Genomic DNA, 23,905 nt, shown 5'->3' with positions numbered 1-23,905 from the left:
CATGTATGGCAAGCGTTCGACAGGTGACAGCTTCCTGATGTCCACGTACAGTGGACAACCATCAGTCATGGTTTGTGTCCTCCATGGCTGCACCAACAGAGTCCTTAGTAATGCCATGAGTACAGAAGTGTGTGACACCCAGTGATACAGATCTTCATTATAATCTACTGAATTAGAACAGGCCAACAATCATTCACATGCTGCAGAACCCCAGTGTACCTCCCTCCCTACAGGTGTGCTGGTCAGTCAGACGGTGACAGCTAACCAATGTGGCACACACATCATTATCAGCAGAACATTACTGTTTCCACATGCTGAATGACCTGTGGCACTGCCTGACAGGCCATATGTGTAGGAGACCCCTTTACCTTGCTTCCCAAGTATGTAGTGCACAGGAGCTGGTGCACAGTGGTGGTACCAGTACTGCTAACTGCGCTGTGTGCAGGCATATAGGGAATAAGGGCCACACATGGACCTACATGTCCCTCCGCGTGACATAGCTGCACCCATATTGGTACGTTGGGAGGGTAGGCGTCCCATCCACATTATGTCCCTCAAAAAAGGCTTGCAGGTACAGGAGCTACACGACAGGGTTTGTGGCACAATGGGTGTGAGGTGGCTACATAACATGATGGTGACACAGGTCACACAGTCTGTGTTAAATGTCTGCTGAAAATGATGTGTGAGCAACATTGTTCACCTGTAACTGTCGCAACTGCACACCTGTAGGAAGGAAAGTCCACTGGGGTTCTGCAGCATGTGAATGATTGTTGCACTGTTGAGGGACAGTTATGTCTAACAAATATCTGTCACAACTGACCGATACCTGTGACTGCCCTGTACTGGTTAGCCAATCAACATGCCCTATCACCAAGGACAGTCCACCTTGGTGAGTGGCTGGCATATGTGTGTGTAGTGACCTTACATATGTGAAGACACTGTAGGACTGTGGACCACACAGTGTGGGCCATCAGATGGTGGGCCATGTCCACCATTGGAACAGGTAATGGAGGAGCCATGCACACCCCACAGCTAGGAGATGGCACCAGAGGGATGTGTGCCACTATGGATGGGGACCCCTTGTTGTGATATCTGCACCTTTCAGACCCACAAAATCCTACATGGGTGAGTAACAGTGACTGCACAACAGCAGTCACCACATCAGTGTGCACATGGACACCCGCTAAACACACTTAAGGGCTGTTAACCATGTGTTACACTGTGTGCACCCTGTACACAGGTATGACATGTTGCCATTAATATTGTCCCCTCTCTGTACAACTAACAGCCCACTTAGCTGGCTGCTGACAGTCTGTGCAACTGCTGTAATACACAGCATGCAGATAGCCACATTACCTTTCCCCTCCCACACTTGTCAGGGGCCCACAACCTTAATGCTATAAGCGTGCCCATAGGATGGCGTTCCTGGCACACAACCATGCTGCCATGGTGGGGATGCACAACGATATATGGGATTGCACACGGTACATGCTTCGCATGTACAGCTGGAAAGGCCTACACAGTATTGTATGCCAATGGTGCCTGGAAATTAAGAGTGTGCATGCCCTACCACTATCATGGATGTCGTGCATGCCAACCTCTCGGTCAGTCACCCAGCAGTGCTGGATGCTATCATCCAGTTACCTGCATAGGTGAGAGACCATCTAGGAAGCAACGTTGGCTAGTACCTTAGCATCAGTTCGCCTTACTTACATGGTGTGGGTCATGCACAGATAGGTACCATACTGAACCCTGGTCAGATATCCATGTCTGGCCTCCTCACCAACATCAGTGCATGACATGAGCAGTGCTATTGCAAGACATAGCTGCCCACCTCTTCCCCTTTCCTCACAGATCAGGAGTGCTGGCATACATCAGCAGACTCCATTACTGTGCATTCCCTGTACTGAGGAACAATACCTCTTCTACTGTCAGGGACATGTCTGGTACTGCCCTATGTTTGACTCTGTAAGGTATGTGGCAGACAGGTGCACATGTAGCAATAGTGACCCTCAGCCAGGGGACAGTTTGGACACTCTGTATTGCTGCAATGTGGGATACAGCATGCAAGGTGTGGCGGGGGGACACCAACAGCACATTAGGAACATAACAACGACACAATAGGTGGCAGGTTAAACAGGATATTTATTCCTGACAACATTCAGCAGGGTATAGTCAAGTATTATGTGAGCAGTAACAGCATACAATTGATGTTCCTAGGTATTCATTATCTGCAAGTACTAGATAGCTAATGGATCCAAAGGGATCCAAATCCGGACTACATCACTCCACCATCAGCAGTATTCACACATATGCAGGTAGTGGGTGTTATCAGTACTGGCAAAGCATGATTACCTAGGAACAGGAAGTGGCACCCCAATAGCTTGGATACTGTAATACATAGATTACCGCTGGTCAGTATACAATGAGTAGACAGGCATAGGCCCCAGGCAGTCCATGTTGAAAGAGTGCACTGACAGAGGACAGCCTGACAGGCCAGCCAGCAGAGTGAAAGTCCAGGCCCCAGGCAGTCCATGTTGAAAGAGTGCACTGAAAGAGGACAGCCTGACAGGCCAGCCAGCAGAGTGAAAGTCCAGGCCCCAGGCAGTCCATGTTGAAAGAGTGCACTGAAAGAGGACAGCCTGACAGGCCAGCCAGCAGAGTGAAAGTCCAGGCCCCAGGCAGTCCATGTTGAAAGAGGGCACTGAAAGAGGACAGCCTGACAGGCCAGCCAGCAGAGTGAAAGTCCAGGCCCCAGGCAGTCCATGTTGAAAGAGTGCACTGAAAGAGGACAGCCTGACAGGCCAGCCAGCAGAGTGAAAGTCCAGGCCCCAGGCAGTCCATGTTGAAAGAGTGCACTGAAAGAGGACAGCCTGACAGGCCAGCCAGCAGAGTGAAAGTCCAGGCCCCAGGCAGTCCATGTTGAAAGAGTGCACTGAAAGAGGACAGCCTGACAGGCCAGCCAGCAGACAAGGTACCCAGCGGTTCAGCATGTAGGCAGCAGGCAAACACATGAAGGTTCAGGCTACAGCAGTGAAGGGTCAGGACCAGACAGCAGCAGCAGCAGGCGGAGGACACAGCAGCAGCAGCAGCAGGCGGAGACCCAGGAGGACACAGCAGCAGCAGCAGCAGCAGCAGCAGGCGGAGACCCAGGAGGACACAGCAGCAGCAGCAGCAGCAGCAGGCGGAGACCCAGGAGGACACAGCAGCAGCAGCAGCAGCAGCAGGAGGAGGCTTAGGAGGACACAGCAGCAGCAGGAGGAGGCTCAGGAGGACACAGCAGCAGCAGCAGCAGCAGCAGCAGGCGGAGGCCCAGGAGGACACAGCAGCACATGGCGTTTGGAGACATGAGGCACAGATTGCACCACACAACCAGCATTAACATGCCGTCAGCAGACCGGTCATCCTACAGCACACTGCCAGATTGTGCAGCTCTTGAAACAGAAGGTGGCAGACAGCAGAGTGGCACAGCGGATGGCGGTGGAACAGGTGAGCAGGTGGGTGGGAGCTTTGCATGGTGCGTCCCCCTCCATCTCGACGGCACTGCCCCTCTGTAGGGAGCAGCCAGCAGGACATCCTCTTCCATCTCGACGGCACTGCCCCTCTGTAGGGAGCAGCCAGCAGGACATCCTCTTCCATCTCGACGGCACTGCCCCTCTGTAGGGAGCAGCCAGCAGGACATCCTCTTCCATCTCGACGGCACTGCCCCTCTGTAGGGAGCAGCCAGCAGGGCATCCTCTTCCATCTCGACGGCACTGCCCCTCTGTAGGGAGCAGCCAGCAGGGCATCCTCTTCCATCTCGACGGCACTGCCCCTCTGTAGGGAGCAGCCAGCAGGACATCTTATTCCATCTCGACGGCACTGCCCCTCTGTAGGGAGCAGCCAGCAGGACATCTTATTCCATCTCGACGGCACTGCCCCTCTGTGGGGGTGTGCATCACAGTGTTGATTGGGTGTACCTGCCCATACCCCATTTATGGGCATGTTGGTCCCCTCAGGGCCCCTTGCCACGTCCAGATGGTCCACTGGGTGGTGGCAGCTTCTTCGGTGGACGGCCCCTGCGGCCTCGGGACACTGAGGGACTTGGCTGGGGCGTTGAGGTTGCCGATGAGGATGCCTGCACGTCCGGCAGCCGCTGCAGAATCTGCATCATGATGGTGCTAAACGTGCCTATTGCTGCAGAGAGGCTGCTCCCTACATTTGTCAGCGCTGCTGTCAGTAGGTGGAGGTCTTGCCTCTGCTGCCTCCATGCTCGCCTCAGGGCACGTATCTCCACCACCACCTGTTGCACCGTTGCGTCAGCCACTGGTTCCACCTGGGGTTGCAGAGGTGGCGCTGCTGGCGGTTCCTCCGGGCCAGGGGGATGTCCCATGACCATTGCTGGCCCAGCTTCCAGTGCAGGGCTGACTGGGGACATCACTGGTGTGTCCGGGATGGGTGGGGTACCCACTGAGCTCCCCGGGATGGCTGCCCGCAGAGGAGTGTGAGGGTGGCCCCACGCAAACTCCTCAAAGGCCTCGGTCAGGGTATAGGGGCTGCCTGGGGGTGGCATTGCAGCCTGCGCCACCTCCTCCTCCTGCTCCTCCTCTGACCACTGTGTCTCCGCGTCCATGTAGAATGGCCTCGTCAGCATGGGCGGCCGCCTGAGCCCTGGTGGATCCCTGCTTGTGCCTGGGCCCTCCCAGCTGTCATCAGAGGGCTGCTGCCTGGGACCAGATGGCTCTGTAGGAAGATTGGGGAGAAAGAGGATATACTGCATCAGTAACACAGCTGTTCTGTTATATTACTGTGATGTCACACAGGGGCAGCTAATGTAAAACCAACATGTCATTCTGCATATACAGTACAGTTGAGTCCTTTGAGACATTCCTCATGGCATGGGTGGTGGGGCTGAGGCCTGAGGCCTGGCCCTCATGGAGACAGTGACCTGTTGCCAGCATGCCTTGCACCCTGCTGCCAGCATGCCTTGCACCCTGCTGCCTGCCCCTTGCTGACTGGGGGAGGGGGGCCACTACAGTTCTGCAGAGCACATGGGTAACAGAAACTGAAACCTGGCCTAAACATTGTGTCACGACCGTTCACGGGGGGGGGGGCCCAGAGGGCAGCTTACCATCTTCGAGGTGGGATGTATCCAGGTGGGGATGCAATCCCTCGAAGACATCTGGTCCCAGACGCTCCATCAGTTGCTGCTCCATTGGTGTGAACCGGATGGGGCATGGGGACCGTCCGCCTGTGTCCTTCAGGTACTGGTTCCTGTCAGCGATGCGGGTCTTTAGCTGGGCCTTAATGTCGCGGTAGCGGTGGGCCACCTGCTCCCCGGTGCGAGGGATGTCGCTCTGCCGCTGTATGTGCCCAGCTTTGCTGGACCAGATCTCGGCCTTTGCTGCCTTGCTGGTCCTCACCGACAGGTTCCCAAACAGCCGCGCATAGTGGCGCAGGACACCCTCGATGAGCATGTCATTGTCCTCCTGGCTGAACCTGAGGGCACGCTGCCTGACCCTGGCCTGGCTGCCTGGTTGGGGTGCCACTTCCGGAGGGTTTTCCTCCCTGTCCTCTCTCTCCACCCCCCCAGGTTCCCCACTCCCTTCCTCCCCCCCCACCTGACCCTGCACTTCCCACTCCCTTTCCCTCTGCCCTGCCTGTCTAGCCCTACCTCTTCCCGCCATCCTATCCTGCCTCACCCCATCCCCCTCCCCCTCCCTCCTATCTCTTCCCTCCTGCCTATCTCTCCCACTACCCCTGTCCCTGTCCCTGCTCCTACTCCTCAGTCCCCTACGTCCCTCCTCCTCCTCCTCCCTCCCCATCCCCCTCCCCCTCCCCCTACTCTCAAGACCCCTCTTCTCTCCTCTCCTGCCACTCCTCTCACGCTCCATCCTCCTCTCTCCTCCTCACCACCACCAACACCACCACCACCACCACACTCCTCTCTCCTCCTCCTCACCACCACCACCACCAACACACTCCTCTCTCCTCCTCCTCACCACCACCACCACCAACACACTCCTCTCTCCTCCTCCTCCTCCTCCTCCTCACCACCACCAACACACTCCTCTCTCCTCCTCCTCCTCCTCACCACCACCACCACCAACACACTCCTCCTCCTCCTCCCCCTCCTCCCCCTCCTCCACACAGATGGACAAACAGTTGACTGACAAACTTGCACTCAAACACAGATTACAAAAGACACAAGGTAAAGGGAAACAAATTAGAACAGAAACACAGGACACCGCACTCAGTATTCAATTCTCTAAACCACTTCTCTATACCACCAACACCTACCTTCTCTATCCAACACTCCTTCCAAACCCTCAAAGGAGGAGGGGCAGGAAGTCAGTTTTTATACCAGACACATTATCGCGGGACGCGGTATTTGGTTTCATTTTGTATCGCGTACCGCGGCAACGGCGCGCTACGCGATAATATTTTGTACTTTTCTTCGCGTACTGCGATATTTGTTTCGCCGCACGCAAAACAGCTTCGCCGCACGCGAACCCGTTTCGCCGCACGCGATGGTAGCGCGTGCAGCGAACGTTTCGCGAACCACGAAAAAACACCTATTTGCATGGGCCACGCCCCCGATTTTTATCGCACGCGGTAACAATGCGTTACCACTGCGATAATGGAAAATGAGGCCCTATGAAAGTTATCATAATAAATCTTTACGTAATTTGCCCTAGTCCCAATTTTTAAGATTGAAGCGCCTGTGCGGCGATGAACAAACATTTTATGAAAGATCGATAGAAATGTCAGATAGATTTTTGGATAAATCTTACCCAAAGAAATACATTTTGGAGGGGTTTAACAAAGCTGTCAAACAGGATAGAAAGGATTTATTATAACCTAAAAATAAAAAAAGCAATGATCGTATTGTCTGCCCTATTACTTTTACCCATATGTCGTTCCAAATTACTAAAATTTTAAAGAAGTATTGGTCGGTTTTACAAATTTTACCGCATTTTAAAGATAAAAATTTGATGATAGCAAATAAAAGAGAGAAAAATATCAAAGAACATATTTCACCATCAGCTTTACCGGAAAAACGGATTCAAGATATAAGATCAGCAGGTCATCGGCCATGTGGCCACTGCTCTGTCTGTAATGTCAATATGAAAACAACTGTTTTGAATATTCCAGGGAGAAGTAAAACGTTTAAACTCAATAGCTTTACTAACTGCAAAAGTAAAGGCGTCATTTATATAGTATTCTGCCCATGTGGAAAGATGTATATTGGTAAAACTATAAGACAATTTAATAAAAGAATAATAGAGCATAAGAGTAGCATTAATAGAAAAATAGAAACAAAACCTTTGGTATCACATACTTTAGAGCAAAATCATAAATTTGAAGAATATAAATTCTGTGTCCTGCAACAGCCTGTTCTCAAGTGGCGAGGTGGAGATCTAGATAGTTTACTTTTACAATTAGAACAAAAATATATTTTTGAATTTAACACTGTAGAACCGTATGGTTTAAATCTTGATGTTGATTATTCGGTGTTCTTATAAAGTTGCACAATATTGGTCTGGTAGTTTTATTTTTATTATTATATTTTTTTTATTATTTTTTTTAGGAGTTTGTTTATTTTTAACAGGTCTCAGTATTATGTTTTGATACACTTCATTTTTATTTATTTAATGATCCATAGATATTATTTATTTATTTAATTATTTATTTATTATTATTAATTTTTACGTGATGTAACATTTTCACTAGATTCTTAATGTTATCATAATCTTCAGCAGTTGGCTATTTGTCTTATTTATTATTTTTTATAGGTCATATTTACCACAATTTTTATTTTATTATTATTTATTTTTTTATTTTTTATCATTTATTTTACTGATACACCAAATAAAAGTCCGTACTTAACTATTAGATTCCTTTTTCCCATATGCCTTCTTGTATTTGTTTGACACATTGGTCAGCATGATCTTTTAGCAGCATGTATTCATTTTTTGTATTGCATAAATAGTGATGTTTTTTGTTTGTGCATACTTTAAATTTATTTAGTTTGTTTTCATTTATTTCTGGCTTGGATTGTATGCTTATAATTAGTACATATTTTTAAGTTAGCTCCGAGTTGGCATATTCGCGACATTTGAATACACGCCCCCTGAATATGTTCAATGCGATTTTTCCTTCAGTTGTCACATACGGGGTATTTGTAGACACGCCCACTTCACTTGATTGACGCTATTTTTCACGCAGCATTTAAATGTCTGGACTGAGCCAAGTCTGTCCTTTTAAAATTGTATGCATCTAATGTTTAAACATCTTTCAAAGATAAAAGTGAGTTGTTACATAGGGTACATGTAAGGATACGCCCCCCCTAATATGATTGATGCGTTTTTTCCGGCATTTGAGGACACGCCCCTCCCCCCTTTTTTTCACTTGATTGACGACTTTTTTAGTGCTTTTTTAGCATTCGAATCCCTGCACTGAGTCAGCCCTGTTTTTTTGAAACTGTATGCATCGTACTGATTTTTCAAAGTTCGCTGTGATTTGTTTTTTAACTATCCGCCCCATTCATATGTTTGTTGCCATCTCCCGGTGAGTTGTCACATACGGAGTTTTTGAGGACACTCCCCCTTTACTTGATTGACGTGCTTTTTCGCATGGTTTTCAGCGTTTAAATCCCTGCACTCAGTTAGTTCCGTCCTTTTGAGTTTATTTTGCAAATACACGGTGAAGATACGTGACTGACTGCAAATAAACGAATGGGTGAGTTCATCATGTGTTATAAGACAGATGCTGTTTGTGTGTTTTTGAGTTAAGGGGTAGATTTTCAGAGCCCTGCTCGCCTAAATCCGCCCAAAACCGGGCGGATTTAGGCGAGCAGGGCCCTGCGCGCCGGTAAGCCTATTTTACATAGGCCTACCGGCGCGCGCAGACCCCGGGACTCGCGTACGTCCCGGGGTTTTCGGAGGGGGGCGAGTCGGGGGCGTGTCGGGGGGCGGGCCCGGTCGTCGCGGCGTTTCGGGGGCGTGTCGGCAGCGTTTGGGGGGCGGGTACGGGGTGTGGCTACGGCCCGGGGGCGTGGCCGCGCCCTCCGTACCCGCCCCCAGGTCGCGGCCCGGCGCGCAGCAGGCCCGCTGGCGCGCGGGGATTTACGTCTCCCTCCGGGAGGCGTAAATCCCCCGACAAAGGTAAGGGGGGGGTGTAGACAGGGCCGGGTGGGTGGGTTAGGTAGGGGAAGGGAGGGTAAGGTGAGGGGAGGGCAAAGGAAAGTTCCCTCCGAGGCCGCTCCGATTTCGGAGCGGCCTTGGAGGGAACGGGGGGAGGCAGCGCGGCTCGGCGCGCGCAGGCTATACAAAATCGATAGCCTTGCGCGCGCCGATCCAGGATTTTAGTGGATACGCGCGGCTCCGCGCGTATCTACTAAAATCCAGCGTACTTTTGCTTGAGTCTGATGCGCAAGCAAAAGTAGGCTGATCGCGCTTCTTTTAAAATCTACCCCTAAGTGTAGACACTCTAAGGCAGCGTTTTTTTCAAAAAAGTTTCACTATTGATAGATAGGTTTGTTTATTTCGTTTAAGATAGCGGCTTAACGATTGCAAGTTCTTGCAAGTGGTGTGCTTCATCAGATTATTGCTATTGACGTAGAGTAAACGCTACCAGTACTTTCGATTTTATTCAAGTCATTTACACACAGTCTTTATATATTCTATTGTCTAGTAAGTCAGTATATTTAGATGTTATATATCATTATTTGATTTTTAGAGGATCATTGTATTTTTGTCACTTTACTCAGTATGGCTTTTTACAATATTTTACAATTGAGAGTCAATCTCTACATTCCATTTTTTAACATTTTTGTACACAGCATGCAGCCCATGGGAATAATATTGAACAAAGTTGATTACAACATATTGGTTATATGTTGAATACAACACCAGCACAGAGGTATACTATAAATACCTTTTTTCCTTTTTTCTTTTCATTACTTTTTTGTTTACAATGAATCAATAATTTTTATCTTTTTTATACTCTGACCTGTTTTAATATTATAATAATTTGCATTTTGTTACATCTTCCAGACCATTTGATGCACTATATTACACTCCATCTGTACCTGTATGAATTTTATTTGATATAACAGAGGTATGTTCATATACACTTTGGGGCAGATTTTAAAAAGTTGCGCGAGCGCGTACTTTTGTTCTCGCAGCAGGCACGAACAAAAGTACGCCTGATTTTATAAGATATGCACGTATCTTATAAAATCTGGGGTCGGTGCGCGCAAGGCTGCACAAAATTGGCAGCCTGCGCACGCCAAGCCACGCAGCCTGCCTCCGTTCCCTCCAAGGCCGCTCCGATTTCGGAGCGGCCTCGGAGGGAACTTTCCTTCGCCCTCCCCACACCTTCCCCTCCCTTCCCCTACCTAACCCACCCCCCCCCCCGGCCCTATCTAAACCCCTCCTTAACTTTGCGCACGTCGGCCAGCAGCCCCGCTCCGTCCTCCGGTCCCGGGGGCTGGTCCGGAGGCCTCGACCACGCCCCCGGGCTGACGCCACGACCCTGGGCCCGCCCCCGAAACCCCACGGCCCGCCCACGAAACACCGCGTCAGTAGGCCCCGCCCCCGACACGCCCCTGTCATGCCCCCTTAAAAAAGTCCCGGGACTTACGCGCGTCCCGGGGCTTTATGCGCGCCAGCGGCCTATGCAAAATAGGCGCGCGAGAGCCCTGCGCACGTAAATCCGGAAGGATTTACGCGCGCGGGCCTTTGAAAATCCGCCCCTTTATCTTCTCACTTTTTATGTTACCATTTTATATGTTATATGTCATGAGTTTTATTATTTATTTTATTTATTATTATGTATGTGTTCATTTATGTGTTGTAGCCCCTGATGCAGCCCCTTTGACAGAGGGCGAAACTCGGCCTGAGTCGGGCGTTTTTAAGATTTTAAGTCTCCAATTAAGGATCAAAATTCTGACATCTTGGCTTCTAATCCTCATTTTGTTGCCCCCTCTGAGGTAGCCCTCCAGCCACTCAATAGCCCTTTTGGACCTGCCTCCTGGGAATGGCGGGTGCGACAGGATGGACAGAGGTCGAGGATCGATGATGACTCTGGAACAAGGACGAGACGAAGGCACTTGGAGCCTTGGACGAGACGAAAGCACTTGGAGACTTGGATGAGATATAGGCATTTGGAGACTAGGATGAGACATAGGCACTTGGAGACTCAAGCAGGCACTGCCCCTCAGTGTGCCCTACATAGCCCCCCTTGGGTTGGTTGCGGACCACGCTGTCCCACTGCGCGCCCTCCACAACCTGAAGAGGCTCGTCACGGACCATGCAGAAAGCGGGACAAGCACAGGACTGAAGCTCAGGAAGAGTAGGGGAATCCAGGCAGCGCTTGAAAGGATCCAGGCCGGAACAGGGCTCCAGTGACTGGGAACAGGACTCAGGCTCAGATTCAGACACGGATTCAGGCTTAACTCAGGATGGTAATCTGGAGGCAAAATCCAGGTGGACAAGACAAGACTGGGATATCCAAAACCAGGAACTAGAGGATCAGGAACATCTGAAGACAAGGACAGAAAAAGATTGGAACATCCGAAGACAGGAACCGAAGAAGACTGGAACATCTGAAGACAGGAGCCGAAGAAGACTGGAACATCAGGACATGGGACAGACGAGGATGCAGGATCAAGAGACCAGGAATACAGAATGAAGACAAGGGAGCTCCCACAAAGAACAGAGGACCTTGAAGAAGCGAAGAAGGACCTTGGATTTTCCTGGAACAAGAGATGAGACAAAGAATCCAGGAGCAGATAAGCTCCTTGCGAAGGCAACGAGGATCTGATGAAGAGCCCTTTAATAGGGCTGAAGAAACAACGAAGGACTGATGTCATCCAGCAGGGCCACAGGGCTTTTCCCGCCACGAGCCCTTTAAATATAGAAGAGAGGCATGGCTGCGAACCTATGGAGAAGCCAGGGCCGGGACAGAGCGGCGGCATCCTGCTGCGAAGGATGGCAGATGGCAGTACTCCTGCCACAGGGCAAGGCAGGGACGTCGGCGGCTCCATACCGCAGAGGAGGACAACATCGGTGGTGGCCACTGCAGTGGCTTCCCTGCCACGTTGGGAGAAGCGGCATCAGTGGCAAGAGAGGAGCAACAGCAGCAGCGCTCTTGCTGCATGAAAGACAGCGGCAATGGCGGCGGCACTCGGGCCAAGAGGGAAGTGAGAGGTTGCTTGCGGGCCCAACCGTGAACAGAATCGTAACAGCCGTCTCTTCTCCAAGCTGAACAGCCCTAACCTCTTTAGTCTTTCCTCATAGGGGAGTTGTTACATCCCTTTTATCATTTTGGTTGCCCTTCTCTGTATCTTCTCCATCGCAACTATATCTTTTTTGAGAGATGCCAACCAGAATTGTACACAGTATTCAAGATGCGGTCTCACCATGCAGTGATACAGAGGCATTATGACATTTTCCGATTTATTCACCATTGCCTTCCTAATAATTCCTAATTTTATGTTGCTTTTCTGACTGCTGCAGCACACTGAGCCGACGATTTCAATGTATTAGCCATTATGACGCCTAGATCTCTTTCCTGGGTGGTAGCTCCTAATATGGAACCTAACATCATGTAACTACCGCATGGATTATTTTTCCCTATATGCATCACCTTGCACTTATCCACATTAAATTTCATCTGTCATTTGGATGCCCAATTTTCCAGTCTCACAAGGTTCTCCTGCAATTTATCACAATCTGCTTGTGATTTAACTACTCTAAATAATTTTGTATCATCTGCAAATTTGATTACCTCAGTCGTCGTATTCCTTTCCAGATCATTTATAAATATATTGAAAAGCTCGGGTCCCAATACAGCTCCTTGAAGCACTCCACTGTTTACCTTTTTCCACTGAGAAAATTTTCCTTTTAATCCTACTCTCTTTTTCCTGTCTTTTAACCAGTTTGTAATCCATGAAAGGACATCTCCATCTATCCCATGACTTTTTATTTTTATTAGAAGCCTCTGATGAGGAACTTTGTCAAATGCTTTCTGAAAATCCAAATACACTACATCTACTGGTTCACCTTAATCTTCATGTTTATTAACTCCTTAAAAAAAAAAGAACCAGATCTGAGAGGCAAGACTTGCCTTGGATAAACCATGTCTTTCTATATGTTCTGTGATTTTGATCTTTAGAACACTTTCCACTATTTTTCCTGGCACTGATATCAGGCTAACTGGTCTGTGGTTTCCTGGATTGCCCCTGGAACCCTTTTTAAATATTGGGGTTACATTAGTCACCCTCCAATCTTTAGGTACAATGGATGATTTTAATGATAGGTTGTTACGATCCCAGTCACTAGATTAGTGACCGGGCGCTTACCTCTCGTCCCCGCGCTGCTAAACGCCGGGTCCAGGGCCCTCCGGTCCGCGTGGCAGCGGCGTCTCCACGAGGGAGACGCCGCCGAAGACTCCTCCCCTCAGCGGGGCAACGCGCGCGCGCGGGTAACGGCGTTTTCAGCTGTCAGCACCCGGATGTGCTGACACGCCCCCCATGATGTCAGACGCCGACCGGGAGATTTAAGCAAGGCACTTCTCCTTCCAAAGTGCCTTGCAACGAGGTTCCTTGTGGAGTGCCGTTGTCTTCGTTCCTGCCGGTTTCGGTTCTGCTTGCCTGCCTGACTTGATCCCTGCCTGGTTCCTGGACTTCCGTTTGCCTTGTGTTTCTGCCTTCGCCTGACACTTATCTGCCTTGACTCTGGTTAGTGACTCCAACTCCTGTTTGCCAGCTGCCTGCCTTGACTCTGGTTAGTGACTCCAACTCCTGTTTGCCAGCTGCCTGCCTTGACTCCGGTCCGTGACTCCGACTCCTGTTTGCCAGCTGCCTGCCTTGACTCCGGTCCGTGACTCCGACTCCTGTTTGCCAGCTGCCTGCCTTGACTCCGGTCCGTGACTCCGACTCCTGTTTGCCTGCTGCCTGCCTTGACTCCGGTCCGTGACTCCGACTCCTGTTTGCCTGCTGCCTGCCTTGACTCCGGTCCGTGACTCCGTCCACTGTTTGCCTGCTGCCTGCCTTCGACTCCGGTTTGTACTTTACTCCTGGGTGTCTTCGTCTTCGCCTAAGTCCCAGCGGTCCGGGTTCCTACGGGCTCCTCCTGGGGGAACCTCGGACTTCCAGGGTGAAGACTCCTAAGTCCTAGCGACCCGGGCTCTCACAGCTCCTCTGGGGGAGTCACGGGTTTCCAGGTGAAGCTCCGTTTGCCCAGTGGGAGTTCTGCCTCCCGACTGTACTCTCGGGTCAGTCGGCCTAAGGATCCACTTCCGGATTTCGCCCACCGTAACATAGGTTACAAATTTTAACTAATAGATCTGAAATTTCATTTTTTAATTCCTTCAGAACCCTGGGGTGTATACCATCTGGTCCAGGTGATTTACTACTCTTCAGTTTGTCAATCAGGCCTACCACATCTTCTAGGTTCACCATGATTTCGTTCAGTTCATCTAAATCATTACCCATGAAAACCTTCTCCGGAATGGATATCTTCAGTAAAGAAGCAAAGAAATTGTTTAATCTTTCCGCAATAGCCTTCTCTAAGTGCCCCTTTAACCCCTCGATCATCTAACGGTCCAAAGGACTGCCTTGCAGGCTTTCTGCTTCAGATAGATAACTTGCCTCCCTTTTACCCTATTAGCTCCAAGCCTTAAAACCCGCTGACTAGCCTAGTTTTTTTTTGTTACATGACTTACACGCCGTCCATAGCAGAAGTAAAGTTACATGGCAGGGGACCCTGGCATGTTCTTGTCTGCATACTACTTATGCACTGACTTCATGGTGCAGTCCAGACCATGAATGCACCCTACCCCTTTTGGTGAGAAAAATGTTTATGCACATACCGGGAGATATGCACGTACCTGTGCAGGTTTTAAAATACGTGCAGCACACACCAGGACAAGTCATATGCATATCTCCTGACTTTGGTGTGCTTTGGGCTTTTAAAATTGACCAGTAATAGTCTATGTAATTGTCTAATTTAAACAAGAAAGAATGACCCTTTGCTTATCCTAATGCTAGGGAGATCCCTGATATAAATTAAGTAATTTTTTTAACTGAAAAGTTTGAAGAAACAAACGAATATAAATGTGATGGAAAAACAGAATGGAATAAACCCTTGTGTATATAATCAAGGTGCTTAGAGAAAAACAGCTACCAAAATACAAGGAATGAGCAGAAGAAAATAATATTTTTTTAATCAACTTGATTTATGCAGAGCATCTTATTCATCATCATACTAACTATAAATGACTGAAAATTCAGCCATATGTTAGTGTGCGTAAGTTGTCTAACAATTTGTCTGTCTATATAGCCATTAAAACAAAACTGAAAAATTCAAGTAAAAGCAACTTGTACAGTGCAATCTATAATTAATAGTACACTGTTTATTACCTTGGTGAGAAAAGCAGGGGAATAGTCTGAGGAACTGTGACCTTCAGCTTGTATTCTTCCTGCCTCAGTATGATCAAAAGATACCATGCAACAGAATCCTATTTAGAAGTATCTCTCTTTGAGAGGTTTGCTTTCTGTGAGATTTATTTGGGCTGACACACCCACTGCTCCCAAATTATTATTTTTTTTTAACAGGCTTGTTTTTCTGTTCAGCAGGTCCAGGGGAAGAATCAAAACCTCCAAGTGATGAAAATGTAACTCAAAGGACTCCATCCAAGCCCGGTAGAGTCACAATTTCATGTTTATGTGCTTTCCAGACTTTCAAAATATTTAATTCCTATTTAATAATTTGTATCTGTTGAATTATAAGATTTCATTTTGGTATTTTTCACTAAAAGTATCAGCTTTCTTCAATCCAATCATTTCTGTAGGGAAGAATAAGTGCAAATCTTGTTGGCTTTTTAGTTCCGAAAAACACATTAGTTTCAAACGAATGAACATCTCTGACCTCCATTATATATCAGATATGCTTACAAGGTATATGATTGAAATCCTTAAGCTGCTCACATAGCAGTTTCCCTCTCTATCAAGGGTCAGTTATGTTGCACCATATAAGAAGAAAACTGAATGAGGGACAGGTGGAACTTTTGCCTCTTAGCAGCTTTCTGAAGCCCTCTGAGGAGCAGGTTGTTTTAACTGCCACTTTAATCATGATTCTAGGCCTAGAACTGGATAAGGACTGGCTCCTTATATTTCAAACACTGAGGGGAGCCATTTTTCCTGCATAAGATCAGGATACATACAGATGTAGCTAAGGTTACTTAAGAAGTACCCATATTTTACAGCTGGGAGTTCTGTCTTCCTTGAATGTCGATGCTAGGGATATATTGATGACTATCAAAATGTCTCATGTCTTCTCCCACTTGGGACAGTTTTCTCTGTTTTGTGTGCTAAGTTTGTCCGGAATGGACAGACCCTAACTCCCAGAGCCCTTGGGCCATTGCTTCTGCTGTTCACTGGCAAAGCATTGGATCTCCCTTCCTTCTCCTTTAATTTTCTTTTAGTTTTGATCATATCTGGCAATAATTCCTTCAACTGAAACTTGGACTTTTCCATAGGGAGGGTAATTTTCAAAGGAACATTTGTGAGGAAAATGGTGCTTTACTTGCAGAAATAGCCCTTTTGAAAATTGCTTGGCTGATTTACTCGTAAAATTACGTGCACACATTCTGTAGGTGCATAATTTGAAATGCACTGAGAGAAGGGTTCCAAGGAGCAGAGTCTGGGCATGGTTTTCTATTTGCATGCATACTTTTCTCAAAAATCTTTTCCCACACAAAGCAGGAGGTATAATTTTGTGTGGTTAGTTTTCATGGGACAACTTATTTAAAAAATAATGAGGGAAGGGGAGGGCAAGCTGAGATCGTCACTGAAGGTCATTGTACGCATGAAAAATCACATAAGCCATTTGCACCAATAATGCTTTTTATGATATACTTGGGATTTGCACAGGTATCTTGAGACTTTTTGATCACTTATTATTTCAATCACATTCTAGTTAGGTCAACCTGAAGTTCAAAATTAGACTGAAAATTTTTTAAAATGTACATTGTGAAGGATCACGTAATGCTGTGCAGGGGAGCGGATGTAGCTTACCTCTGCTGGCTCCCCGCTTAACCATCCAGCCCCATCTCTGACCACCAAAGCTTGCCTCTCGCGCCTGGACTGTGCTATCATCGGCATTCTCTGGGAAACCTTTTTAGATTTCCACGATGTCCATGAGCACCGCAAAGAAAGATAAGGAGAGAGACAGAGAAAAACTGAGGCCTATGGACGCGAAATCAGAGGATGAGACCGGCCTTTTCGATTCTCCAGTGATATCAGGGCAGCGGTAATAGTGGCCCTAGAGCCAGAATTCAAAAAACTATCGAACCAAATTGCCGATTTAAATACCTCTCTCGCTGGCTACGATAAGCGTTTTCAGGAAGTGGAACATAGAATTTCAGAAGTGGAAGATGGCCTCCAGACCATGCTCTCTGACGTCACTCAACTTCAATCCGTGATCGCACAGCATACTAACTGGCTCGAAGACCTGGAAAATAGGTCTCGCCGGTCGAATCTCCGGTTTGTTGGGCTGCCGGAAGAGCTTGGTGAACGCGATCTCTCAACCACACTGGAGACCTGGCTGAATCGTGAGCTTCAGCTCCCCGCGGCGTGAGGCCCTCTGCGTGTGGAATGCTCGCATCGGTTAGGCCAGCGACGGACACAGCAAGACCAGCCCAGGATCACCATTGCTAAAATCCTGAATTTCGCGCATAAAGAGGCAATCCTACAGGCGGTACGCGGAGGGAGGGCTCTCTTATATGAAGGTAATAAGATCCTGGTTTTTCAGGATTTTTTGGCGGCACTCTCCGCTCAACGTCGAACCCTCTCTCCCTACTGTGCCCAACTTTGCAACCTGGGACAGCGTGCGGTTCTTGTGTACCTGGCTAAGGTGAGGGTATCCACCCCAGGTGGTCCTCGTTGGTTCACAGCGGTGGGAGAACTTCGGGATTATATCACTTCTCTTGCCGGGCCAGCTGCAGCTGCGGGAGAGCAGCCCTGATGATTCTTTTTAGTCAGCCTTTTGTTTTTTCTACGTGGTGACTTTTCATCGCTTGTTCCTGAATTCATGGCCGGTTGGATGTTTCTCTTCATCGCATCTCTGTTTTCCTTGGGCCTGTTATACATTTTATATCGCATAATTGGACGCCTCTTATCAGCCATGCTTATTCTTTTAGTTCAGGGGACATCAGAAACTTTCTTTTCTACAGTTTACAGGCCTCAAGCTAAGCCTGGACATGCAAGCAGGCAATTGCTATGTGATCCTAATGCAGGATGGCAGTCCATCATCTTCCTTAGTTTACCGCCTGCACCATGTTTGTTCTGTCTTTTTGGTACCCTGTTTTTTTCCCTCCTTTCTTGATCCTTATTTGGGGTTCCTTTTATCCTTTCAACTAACAAAACAAAAAAACAAAACCAAAAAAACCCAAAACAATATGGAGGTGGGATTGGATGGGGGGTGTGGGACTCTCTAGCATCCTGAGTGATCTCAATTGGGGGGGTTAATTGTACTCTTAGGAGTGAGGCTGGGGTTTGGAAATGGGTGGAAGGGTGGTGGGTTGCGGGATGGGAGGGGTGGGTGAGTAAGGGAAACTGGGTGTGTTGGTGGGAGAAACTAGTCTCTATGGATGCAATCATTATTTTCTGGGGATTGTGGAGTGGGTTTTGTACTTTTACCTTCTCTGTTCAGTGTCTACGAGTAGCTGATGTTCGATTGCTGGGGAGATGGTCCATGCTGGGACGGCCATCTCTCCCCTAAAATTGAAATGTCATGTTCTATTAATCCTGTTTGTATATGAAAATGGTTAATCAAGGACCTGTTATGCTATCCTGGAATGTATGTAATATCAATTCTCCCATTAAAAGGTCTAAAATCTTACAAGCCCTGAAGCGGAAATCGGCGGATCTTGCTTTTCTCCAAGAAATGCATCTGACCAATGGGAAGCACACCAAATTACGCCACGGCTGGGTGGGAGCAATTCACTTCGCATCTGCCAGTTCCAAATCTGCGGGGGGTGGCCATTTTAATTCGGAAAAATCTCTCCTTTAAGGTTTCGAATGAGATTAAAGATCCAAATGGCCGCTATCTGCTCTTAGAAGCGGAGCTGAATCATGTCCCAATGGTACTATGTTGCGACTGTGCACCTAACACACACCAAATTCTTTTTTATCAAGCGCTACACAAATTGCTTCTCCCATATAGATAAGGTACTGGCGGTCAGAGGGGACTTTAATGCTTTACGTGACCCGGACTGGGATAGAGTTTCCACAGTGGCTCACACAGGACAGCCCAGTAAAGAACTTAGCTTTCTGGAAAATACCTTACATTTAGTGGATTCCTGGAGGACGCTCCATCCCTTTGAAAAAGACTTCTCCCATCTTTCGAGGGCGCATGCGACTCAATCTCGTCTGGATTACTTTTTCGTTAGCGCGCATTATTTTTCCAAGGTTTCCTCAGCCGGGATTGGAGATATTATAATCTCCGACCATGCACCCATATGGTTGGAACTGCGGGCAACCCCTGCTAGTCCTACGGTCCTACACTTGTGATATCCCTATTTTTTGGCAGAGGATGCTTCCTTTTAAGTATTCTTGCGGGAGAGGTGGGAAGATTTTTCAGCAGTGAATGCGCAACATAGTGGTGACCCTGTTTTATTCTGGCATACCGTGAAAGCGGTATTAAGGGGAGATATTATTTCCTATGTCGCCCACTAGAGAAAATCCTTGGATAAAAGGCTTTTACTTCTCAGTGCCCAACTCCAACAGGCTAAACGGGCTTTACTAGCTTTGCAGTCCCCCCTACGTCGAGTAGCTTAAGTCTCCTTGCAAACAGCAATAAATTCTCTTCTCCATCAGAGGGCAAAAAAAAGTGTCCTATATTATCAGTTTAAGCTGTATCAGTTTGGGAATAAGTCAGGGAAAATGCTAGCCAATTTGGTCAAATCCGTTAGGGGTTCTTGCCATATTCCAGCTCTACGGACCTCTAGAAGACAAATAGTTAATAACACTCCAGACATCCTGACCACTTTTCAGGAATATTATACTTCTCTTTATAAGTCAGAGGGGTGGAATCAGGAGAATTGGGATGAGTTTTCTGCCCATTTTAATCTTCCCTCCATCACTGTGGCACAGCAGCGTTGGTTAAATGAACCTATTAAGGCTGAGGAGGTTCGGGCAGCTATTCATACTGCCAAAAAGTTAAAAGCACCCGGGCCCAATGGCTTTAGCTCTGAGTTTTACAAATGCTTAGTGGACCCTCTTACGAATCTCCTCCCATTGGTGTTTCAAAATTTGATAGACCAGGGCTCCTTCCCCCCTCATAGTAATGTGGCCCATGTGACTTTAATTCCAAAGCCTGGAAAGGACCCGTTGCAGCTGGCCGTGTATCGTCCTATCTCCTTGCTGAATGTAGATCACAAACTCATAGCAAAGATTTTGGCGGATCGATTGGGGAGCATCTTGCCAACCTTAATTCAGCCGGGGAAGGTGGGATTCGTCAAAAGGCGTTACACTTTAACTAATATTCGGCGGGTTGCCGCGGCAATGGTGCTGTGCCGGCGTTCAGACATCCCATTTCTGGTGGTGAGTCTGGACGCTGAAAAGGCTTTTGATCGGGTTGAGTGGAGCTTTAAGTTCCAGTTGCTTACCTCAATGGGGTTTCATGGTGTTTTTTTTTCAAGCTATTCAGTTACTCTATCATGACCCTGTAGCCTCGCTTTCCGTAAATGGGATGATATCCTCCCCCTTTCAAGTGCTACAGGGTACTCGTCAAGGTTGTCCCTTATTCCCTCTGTTATTTTTGCTTACCATGGAACCTCTGCTCCTGGCGATGCAGGCTTCCCAGAATATTAGGGTGGTGCAGTTTTACTCCCAGACGAAGAAGGAGATTTTTAAATATTCTGCCTTTGCAGTTGACGTTTTAGTTTTTCTTACCTCCCCACAGTGCTCCCTGACTGCCCTTCTGGAATTGTTTCAAGTTTTTGGTACGTTCTCTGGTCTGAGAATAAATTGGGACAAGTCGGAGGCCTTGGCCTACCCGCTGGCTCTTAGGGAGCGTTGGAATGGGCGGTTTCCTCTACAATGGGCAGCAGACTCCATTAAATACTTGAGGGTTCATCTTTCTCTTGATTTGAAGGCCATTTATTCCTTAAATATTTCCAGATTACTTAACCTGACGAGGGACAAATTGACTCATTGGCGAGACCTCCCTATATCTCTTGGGGAGTGCATCAATTTATTCAAATTAATCATTTTGCCTAAGTAGCTCTATGTGCTGCAGAACTTCCCACTTTCTCTAACCCGCAGTGACCTGGGGACCCTTGATAAACTAATCCGCAATTTTTTGTGGAAGGGCAAGAAGGCTCGAATCTCATTACGCTGGTTCAAATTGAAATGGGGCTTGGGTGGGATGAGTGTGCCGGATTTGCTCCGTTACAATATCGCAGCTAATTTGTGTGTGATCCGAAACTGGGTTTCTGGGAACTCCACTTTTGTGGCCCTTTTGGCGGCACATACTTTTGTAGCCCCGTTGGACTTACACTTTGTACTCATGTGCCCCTGACAGGCTCTCTCCAGCGCAGTGCTCCAAGACCCATTAATAGCGCCAATTTGACACGCATGGCGATTCCTGACTCAGCAGCTTGTAATTCCCGCATTTTGCGCATTCTTGGCACCCATCCTGGGTAATCCTGATTTCTCACCAGGCTCTCAATCTCGAGTATTCAGAGACTGGCAGGTGAAAGGCATTACCCTGTTAGGCCATGTATTAGATGCTTCAGGTAAGATGCTCTCTGTTGAAGAGGTTCAGGATCTATACGGGCTGTCAGGGGGTCACTTCTTTGGTTACCTGCAACTTCGTTACTATCTCACCTCTATCTCACCTTCTGCTAAGCTACCGTCCCACTTTCAGGCCCTTGAAGGTTTCTTCCTGCTTGGAAGCTCACGTGCGCCATCCCTGTCTAGTTACTACTGGGGGCTGCTTAAAGGTTTAGCGACCGATTCTTATCAAATTTCCTTGGAGCGCTGGAGTCAAGATGGAGTGTTCCGGGTGACTATAGCTGTTTTCAAGGCTTGTATGAAAAATTTGACTAAAGTTACTAGCAACATGTACTACAGGGAAATGCAATTCAAGCTGCTCCGACGTGCATATGTAACACTGCAAATTGCCTTCCATGCTAAGTTGGCGACCACCGCGACTTGTCCACGATGTCATTCATCCACAGGGACCCTTTCCCATGCATTTTGGGCTTGCCCGGGTATTCAAATATTCTGGGGGAAGATTGTGGGATATTTGCGGCGGTTATTAGAGGTCAATATTCCAATCTCCCCATATATGATCCTATTTGACTGCATTCCCCGGCCGCTTGTTAGGGGTCAAGGCCCCCGCTGGTTTTTGAGAAAGGCCTTTGTGTTGGAGAAAAAGATTATTCTAATCACCTGAAGGGAATACGCCACATCTTTTTGGATGTGGCGTATTCACCTATACCGCATGATGCAAATGGACAATTTGGCTTCAAAGACTTGCCCACAGCAACATTGTCGATTTATTCAAATTTGGAATGGATATCTGCAGGCATTACCACACCGGGCACGCAGCCTGATACTCAATGACTGATTAGGGCTTAGTGCCCCATGAACTCTCTACTTCGAGGACATTAATGTTGCTAGGGATACGTTTGGGGAGGTGGAGGGAGGGTGGTTCTTTTTGGATGGGAAAGATGGGCTGAGACGCAGGATTCGATTCTGGAGATCGGGGATGTATAAGAAACACTATGTCACTGATTCTTTTTGTTTATCCAACTTTTTCAGTTCATTAAAAAACGTTTTATACTAAATGTACATTGTGATTTTATGTCGTGATTCATTGTCATTCAATGAATTGGAAATCCCGCTTATAAACTTCAAATAAGCTTAAATTAAAAAGTGACCAATCATCAACAGTTATGGAATCCATTTTAACTGTCTTGAAAAGTTTTTCAAATGAGGACTAAACAGTTGTTTAGTTAATAGGAACAGAAGTCAGTAAGACCATGGATGGCTATGTAATTTTATGTAAATCATTAAAAAAATTAGCAAAATAAACTAGATTTTTTTACTTCACTGGGTCAATTCCAGTATTATGCAATTGTCTGTAAGAAAAATATTAATTCTTTTTGTTAATGTTTGTACAACAATGCATTAATTCATCTCCCAGAAGATTTTAAATTATTCTATATTAACTAAATTTCATGACCAATGAATTAGGAGGCAATTACAAAAATGATTTACTTTATAGTGCCAAGTATATTCAATTATTATATTTTGGAATTAATATATCATTTTTGAAAGTTGGATAAAGTAATGTGGTTGCTGCATTAGTCCACGAATGTATGGAAATAAAGGTCAACAAAAATTATAAAAATAATGTGTCTAACTTAATAATAATGTGACATTTCTTGACTAGCTTTCAAATTTTAAAACCTGTACTGCAATGGCAATAGTCAAAAACATAAGAGCACCATTTATGGTGGGATTTTTTATTTAGATTTTTATATTCCACTTTTCTAAGCAAGTCTAGTCAACCTGGCATGTACAGTACTGTAAGAGGTGACACATCTGGATTTAGACTATCTGGTACTATATCTAACATGCCCCTGGATGCATTAAGCTAAGTTGTTTTAATAAGGGAGGGATCTCACTATTGTGGGGGTGGCGGGATTGCCAAGACAGTGGGGCCCCACTCTGAAAAATTTCAAAGCTCTATGGTGGCCAAATACCACATGGCATAAGATTGCACCTATTAGCCCTTTAATGCAATGGTGGCCCCCAACTTCAAGGGACTGCCATCACCTTAAGGGGCCTCTGGCTCACAAACAAAACACTGGTAGGAAAATGGGGAGATAGAGTAGTAGTCAG

General features: G+C 47.3%; 1 protein-coding gene across 1 annotated transcript in view; it reads left to right on the top strand.

The window, feature by feature from the left end:
• Nucleotides 1-23,905, top strand: part of LOC115094735 (adhesion G-protein coupled receptor G4-like) — a 225,188-nt gene that overhangs the window by 110,037 nt on the left and 91,246 nt on the right. The window contains exon 4 of the mRNA XM_029607994.1: nucleotides 15,623-15,691. Within this exon, the coding sequence (XP_029463854.1) occupies nucleotides 15,623-15,691 (69 nt within the window). The remainder of the gene's footprint in view (nucleotides 1-15,622; nucleotides 15,692-23,905) is intronic.

Source organism: Rhinatrema bivittatum, chromosome 6 (genome assembly GCF_901001135.1).
Source record: "Rhinatrema bivittatum chromosome 6, aRhiBiv1.1, whole genome shotgun sequence".
NCBI lineage: Eukaryota > Metazoa > Chordata > Amphibia > Gymnophiona > Rhinatrematidae > Rhinatrema > Rhinatrema bivittatum.
The sequence above is the reverse complement of the archived record's forward strand: the minus strand, read 5'-3'. Positions and strand labels throughout refer to the sequence as shown.